This window comes from Macrobrachium rosenbergii, chromosome 30 (genome assembly GCF_040412425.1).
Source record: "Macrobrachium rosenbergii isolate ZJJX-2024 chromosome 30, ASM4041242v1, whole genome shotgun sequence".
Classification (NCBI taxonomy): domain Eukaryota; kingdom Metazoa; phylum Arthropoda; class Malacostraca; order Decapoda; family Palaemonidae; genus Macrobrachium; species Macrobrachium rosenbergii.
This window is the reverse complement of record NC_089770.1, coordinates 5,411,001-5,418,500: the sequence shown is the minus strand read 5'-3', so window position 1 is coordinate 5,418,500 and position 7,500 is coordinate 5,411,001. Positions and strand designations below refer to the sequence as shown.

Genomic DNA, 7,500 nt, shown 5'->3' with positions numbered 1-7,500 from the left:
TCAGCTCTTCGTAACACTTCCACTATTTTTTTTTTCATTTTTATTGCTGATTTTTTATCGCCGTTCTACCTGTATCCACCTGTTTGCTCTGCCTAATGGATGGACGGAGCAGTTGCCAAATTTATCAGCCGTTCGTAATCTCGCCCGTATTCGTTTCTTTCTTCTGCTGTCATTCTTTACTGCCGTTTACACGGGCTGCTTTATTTGCCCTTACTTAGTGCCGGAACTGGAATTGGAATCGGCTCCGAGGGAATTTTCAGCAGGGGCCCCCCATCGCAATTCCAGGTCATGTTTGCCCGTCGACAATGAGAGCCATTTATTCTTCACGAACTATAGAAAAGAAAGGAGAGGTTTTATGGTGACTGATTATACCTTCCATAGCGTGGCCCCAATTGCTGACCTAATAGGATTCAGTGCGTGGTGGCGTGAGAGATGGAGACTGAACGGGATTTCGATTGTCTAAAAACAGGTTTATAGAAATTCGTGAATTCCACAACACTAATTTTGTCGTTTTTTGGTAAATAATTTTTTTCTTAATGGTTCGAAAATTGTTTTATTGGTTTGTAATGGTTTGATAATATTCTTTAAAATGTGATTTCAATGAGCTAAAAGCGAGTTAATTGATAGTTATGATATCGGCGACACATGTTTATAGAAATTATGGAATACCATTGCACTGGTTTTATAAATTTTTGCTAAATTACTTTTCCGTAATGGTTCGAAAATTGTTTTATCGATTTTGCAATGGTTTAATTATACGCGTTATGATGTGGTTTGAATGACCTAAAACCGAATTAATTGACATTTATAATATCTGTGACACACGTTTATAGAAATTCTGGAATTCCAGTACATTAATTTTATCATTTTTTGCTAAATCATTTTTCCTTAATCGTTCGAAAATTGTTTTATTGATTTGTAATGGTTTGATTATTTTCTTTAAAATGTGATTTGAATGAGCTAAAAGCGAGTTAATTGATAGTTATGATATCGGCGACACGTGTTTATAGAAATTCTGGAATACCATTGCATTAATTTTATAAATTTTTGCTAAATTACTTTTCCTTAATGTTTCGAAAATTGTTTTATCGATTTTGCAATGGTTTGATTATATTCGTTATAATGTGGTTTGAATGAACTAAACCCGAATTAACTGATATTTACAATATCTGTGACACACGTTTATACGCTATAGAGAAAACTCGATTGCGCCGAAGAAACTTCGGCGCATTTTTAAAGTTTTCATTCCAGCAACCACTTTCATCGCAAGTTTTGAAATGGTTTAAAAAAGTTTTATTTGTTTTGGACTGGTTGAAAACCATTTGATATAAGAGTTATGTGATCAATCATGCATTTCATGATTAATTCTGAAACTTTTTTCAGCTCGATATATATTGAAAAGTTTTGTAGTTGATTACAAAAAGCTTTTTTCTTTCTTTCAGTAAACAAAGCGTTGGTTGAAAATCAATTTCTAAAACTTTATCCATTCGATCACAGAATCCAAAGTTAGTTTGCAATATGAAGACAGTATTGGACGTAAATGGATTCTAAACAAATAAGTACAAGAATAATGTTTTAAGATACAAAGATACTAAAGAAAAATCAAGCAAGCACAGGAAAACAGATTTAAAAAAAAATGTGTGCTGACTTTAGATCAAGCGTTTTTTTTTTTTACAGTTTAGGTGAAATAAACAAACATTTTTTTTTTATTCTCGCTCAACATTATGTTTATCATTTTCATAATGTAGGATGACAAACATTTCCATCCTTGAAATGAACAGTTTCATTGCCTCTGCAAGATTCGTTTGGTTACATGATTCAGTCCTTAACTCTTTTTTGCAATTTTTATAATACACAGTCTCACGCTGAATGCATTTCTGTCCATAAAAATATTCAGCTGTTATTTATATATATATATATATATATATATATATATATATATATATATATATATATATATATATATATATATATATATATATATATATATATATAAATGAATCAGAATAAAATAAACAAGAATTTATGCATGTTATTTTCGCGTCTGCATTTGTAAATGCGTTCGATCCATCTCTTACACTTCTTGCACACAAAGACTTGAGCAATATTCAGAGACATTGGCAATGCTGGACAAGTTTGCACCTCGTGAGAGCCGCATGTGTTGCATGAAGATAACACAAATAAGGCATAAATAGGAAATCATGTTCTGTAAAATTGTATGAGTATCATAAGTTTTAGGAATATATGCAAATTCAATAGATTTACCCAAGACAATACACATACACAAATACGTATATATATTTATATTTGTATGTATGTATATATATATATATATATATATATATATATATATATATATATATATATATATATATATATATATATATATATAAAGAGAGAGAGAGAGAGCTCAACAAATAGCCGGATTCAGTCACTGATAACCGCATATACACAGATCGATTCACTAAGGGACAGATGAACGCACCGGATGAGTAATGGCGGGCCATTTGTAGCCCAAATCCTTCTCTCCCACAATCCTTGTATTTTTCCCTCTTTTGTTCTTTTATTGCCGGTCCTTTTAAGTCAAGTCCTATTCCACAGTAAGCTTTGTACAAAGCTTCATGGAACGGTTAAGCTCCGTCCCATTCAGGGCTTTCATTTTTTTTTTTTTTTTGTTCCGTGTTTCCGGAGTGTTTTGGCGAAACGGGTATCATTCGCGTCTGGCTGCTATCCAGATTAAACCGGTTTCCTTCTGATCCGCGTCATCGGACTCGTCAGGATTTATGGGATACGTTGACGAGAAACAATAGGATTTCTTTTTTTATTATTATTATTTTTTTAATTTTCCTTCGTCTTATTCCCCGTTCTATGGAGATTTGGTGTCTAAGGGACTCTGCCCAATTCTGTTACATCTTCTATGGCATTAACATTTTTTTCTGATTTCTAGCAATGGCGAAATGGGACTCCTTTTGAATCCCGAATAATAATCTTTATTTCCTTCCTCTGTTTATCCATTAGATAGATAGATGGATAGATAGATAGACAGATAGACAGACTGATATGTAGATTTATGTTATATCGTCACAAGGACCATCACGTGACTAAATGTGCTGTACCCTGAAGATGTGTATATTAAATACACGAAAGCGCTAGTTACTTATGCCTTTTATTATTTCTTTCTGGCTCTTGCAATAGATGAATGTATGTATGTATATGTATGTATGTATATATATATATATATATATATATATATTTATGTATGTATAAATTAATATGTGCAGTCCTAATATAAAATACGCAATGTGTACTCTCCAATCTCTCGCTAAATGCGTATGAATGAATACTTGCTTGTTCTAATACATTAAATGCAATGCGTATTCTTTTTTTTTTTTTTGTACGATTCTCCACTCTCTCTCTCACTTCTATTATTATTATTATTATTATTATTATTATTATTATTATTATTATTATTATTATTCGGAAGATGAGACCTATTCATATGGAACAAGCCCACCAAAGGGGCCACTGACTTGAAATTCAAGCTTCCAAAGAATATTATGGTGTTCATTAGGAAGAATTAAGAGGAAGTAAAGTGAAATACATTCCTGAGATTGGTCCTTTTAAAGTTCGTATCCTTCATCAGATACTATAATTTGTTATTTCAAAGGTGACTATAATGTTGATTTATCGCATTGTACTTACTAAAGCAAAGTAATCAAATCAAATAGACAAAATGAACACTTTGTTGTTAGGCAACTAAAATGAATTCTCATTGGTCATGAAAAGTGAATTGCCGAAAAATGTAACATAGATGTATAAATTTTGTGGACCATACAAAACCTTGATAAACTGTATTGCCAATGATAAATTGTTTAATGTTATTTATGCTATCTATTGCACGTTGAAATAAGAGGAAATAGATTTTTAAAATTTTGATTCCCTTTCAAGTACTTTCTGAACGATGTATTTCTCAGCCATTGATAAGTTATTTTCAAAGTTAAGAAAATTATCTAGGTGTTATCACAAAACTGAATAATGTTTTATCAAAAAACAAGATAATCAAAACAAAATGCCAGAATGTCGAGTTTGGAATTAGTAAAAAATTACACTTTACTAAAACATTTATCAAAATTGTTTCTACCAAACTTAAACCTCTAATAAACTGCTTTTTCAAGCATATAGGATTTATTGTTAATCATTTCTGCCAATACTCAATATAACATTTCGCCACCATTCTTGATGGTATAAATTATATTCATTTGCCACATCAGTAGTCATTTTCAATTTTATATCACGGGGCTGTAATATAAAATCAGTTTTAACTTTAATTATATTTATTTGCATTTAATATCATTCGTAAACTTGTCAACGTGGACTGAAATTGAACCATAATGAATATGACATCCATGCGTCTGATATTACATGTGTACTGAGCTGTTACAAATCAGTCAACGCTTTCATATTATCTCTGATTCGATGTGGTCACCATTGCGCAAGCAGATATATATATATATATATATATATATATATATATATATATATATATATATATATATATATATATATATATATATATATGTATATTGATATATATATATATATATATATATATCATTTTATATAAAATTCACCCAAATGTATATTGATATAATGGAATGAAAGTCATTTTCCACAAAAATTCACCCAAGGTGTAACATACTAAGCAAGAAAGGTCATTTTACTTTTTAAAATCCCAAGTGGAAACAAATCTGTGATATCTGATGACAAAAATTAAAATAAAAAAATGCACTTTGGGCTGGCAAACTGAAGTACAATAAACCCTCTCACTTCAAGATATGCACTCGGCACGTGACACTAATCTATAAGCAGTTTGCAATTATCTGCGAGGGCTCTTGACATGCTTCCATTCAGAAAAAATATACTTCAGGAGGCATTAAACGGCTTTAATTCCATTTCGTCCCGTTCATGAAGTACTCCTGAAGAAGCCCTTTGTTAAAAGGAATTAAACAATAATTGTTTGTAATTAATGCAATTTAAATGCCTATGTTGATACAGCTTCTAAGATTTATATTTTGCCAGTGGAAACGTCAAAATTAGTTATTTTGGATTGTTTCTTTTTTTTTTAATGAGATTAAGTTATTATTTAATCATAGCTGAAAAACCCATGGACGTAGGGTCAGGAATTTCATTTTAGTTCACTTATTTTTTTTTATTCACTGAGAATTACACTTAACAAAGGTGTTAAGTACAGTATTTACCATTAACAATTTTTTCCATCTATTCCTTTTTTTTGTAAGATGAAGCTATTATTCATTATAGCTGAAAAACCTCATGATAGAGGCTCTCGAGGATAATTTTTATTCGTGATTTTTTTTTGGGGGGTGGGGAATCAAACTTTTAAAAAATTTTCACTACAATATTTTCTATCAAATAATTTTTACCATCTGCTGGTTTTTGTAAATTTCTCTTTGTGAATTCGTGGGAATTTCACAGTGTGGTTTTAAGTCTACTTTTATATTTCGAAAATTGTGTCCTCCAAGTTAAGTCTATTTCCTTTTATTTTTAGATAATTATATCAGCAAGTTTAAGTCTAATTCTGTTTTTAGAAAATTATGTCGGCCAGTTTAACTCTGTTTTATTTTTTAGAAAATTATGTAAGCCAGTTTAAAACTAAATTCGTTTTTTAAATTATTTCATCCAATATAATTCTAATTTTATTTTTAAAAAATTATTTGTACACAGCATTGCCAGGGCATAAACACCTTCTCTCTATCCTCTACCACACCCTAACCAGCCCCCAGCCGCCCCCCCAACCCACCACCTTTATTCAGCTGACCCTGTGGCATCGCAACTCCTTTTGAAAAGTTTATTGAAAAGTCTATCTATTTATTTTTGAAGATGTTCGTCCAGGACAAAACACCCACTTTGAAAAAAAGGATTAAATTTTTTTGTAAGCAGCAAAATTTTCCTCTCTCGTGCGTCTTAGAACATTAAAGGATTATTGTCAAAATGTTTTATACTTTCATTGATTTCCCTGTCCAATTTGCTCTGCTTTTTCTAAGGCTGTCTTTTTGCCAATCTGTCTTCTTATCTGACAGCCTTCGGTTTCTTTTCTGACCAGCAGAGAGAGAGAGAGAGAGAGAGAGAGAGAGAGAGAGAGAGAGAGAGAGAGAGAGAGAGAGATTACTAAAAGTACATTAATTTTTTCATACAAAATTATGGACGTGGAGTGATAAAAATTTTACCACTTAATCCTAAGTAGAGAGAGGAGAGAGAGAGAGAGAGAGAGAGAGAGAGAGAGAGAGAGAGAGAGAGAGGGAGAGAGAGAGAGAGATTATTACTGAAAGTGCATTTATTTTTTCATACAAAATTGCAGACGTGGCGTGATAAAAGTTTTACTACTTAATCCTAAATAGGAGAGAGAGAGAGAGAGAGAGAGAGAGAGAGAGAGAGAGAGAGAGAGAGAGAGAGAGAGAGAGAGAGAGAGAGAGAGAGAGAGAGAGAGACATTATTACGGGAAGTACATTTATTTTTTCATACAAAATTACAGACATTGAATAATAAAAATGCTATTACTTAATCCTAAGTAGGAGAGAGAGAGAGAGAGAGAGAGAGAGAGAGAGAGAGAGAGAGAGAGAGAGAGATTATTACTGAAAGGGCATTTACTTTTCATACAAAATAACAGACGTGGAGTGATAAAAATTTTACTACTTAATCCTAAGTAGGAGAGAGAGAGAGAGAGAGAGAGAGAGAGAGAGAGAGGAGGAGAGAGAGAGAGAGAGATTTAAAAATGATTATAACTGAAATTGTCGTTACTTTTTCGTATAAAATACAAACACAGATTAGTGAAAATTTTACTGCTTAATCCTAACTAGGGAGAGAGAGAGAGAGAGAGAGAGAGAGAGAGAGAGAGAGAGAGAGAGAGAGAGAGATTATCACTGCAATTGCTTATACGTTTTCGTATGAAAATGCAAGCACAGAGCAATGAAAATTTTACTGCTTGATCCTGTTAAGTTTTCAGAAGCTCAAAAAATATGAATTTATGATTTTAGATATTCACAGAGGAAAACAAAACACAGAACGTATCAAATAATTCATCTTTGAATAATTTTTTAAATAATTTATCTTTGAATAATTTTATAAGTTCTGAAGCAGTTTCTCGTCATTCTTATCTTAGCTTTTAGTTTTCTGGAAAAGAAAACTATTGAGCCGGCTTTGTCTGTCCGTCCACACCTTTTCTGTCCGCCCTCGGATCTTAAAAACTACTGAGGCTAGAGGGCTGCAAATTGGTATGTTGATCATCCACCCTCCAGTCATCAAACATGCCAAATTGCAGCCCTCTAGCCTCAGTATCTTTTATCTTATTTAAGGTTAAAGTTAGACATAATCGTGCTTCTGGCAACGATTTAGGATAGGGCGCGGTTAAAGTTTCATTGGCCGCGGCTCATACAGCATTATACCGAGACCACCGAAATATAGATCTATTTTTGGTGGCCTTGA

General features: G+C 32.1%; 1 protein-coding gene across 1 annotated transcript in view; it reads right to left on the bottom strand.

Moving 5' to 3' along the window:
* The window catches only part of LOC136854722 (uncharacterized), a 132,885-nt gene that overhangs the window by 9,507 nt on the left and 115,878 nt on the right, over positions 1–7,500 (bottom strand). Inside the window, exon 3 of the mRNA XM_067131309.1 lies at positions 215–330. Within this exon, the coding sequence (XP_066987410.1) occupies positions 215–330 (116 nt within the window). The remainder of the gene's footprint in view (positions 1–214; positions 331–7,500) is intronic.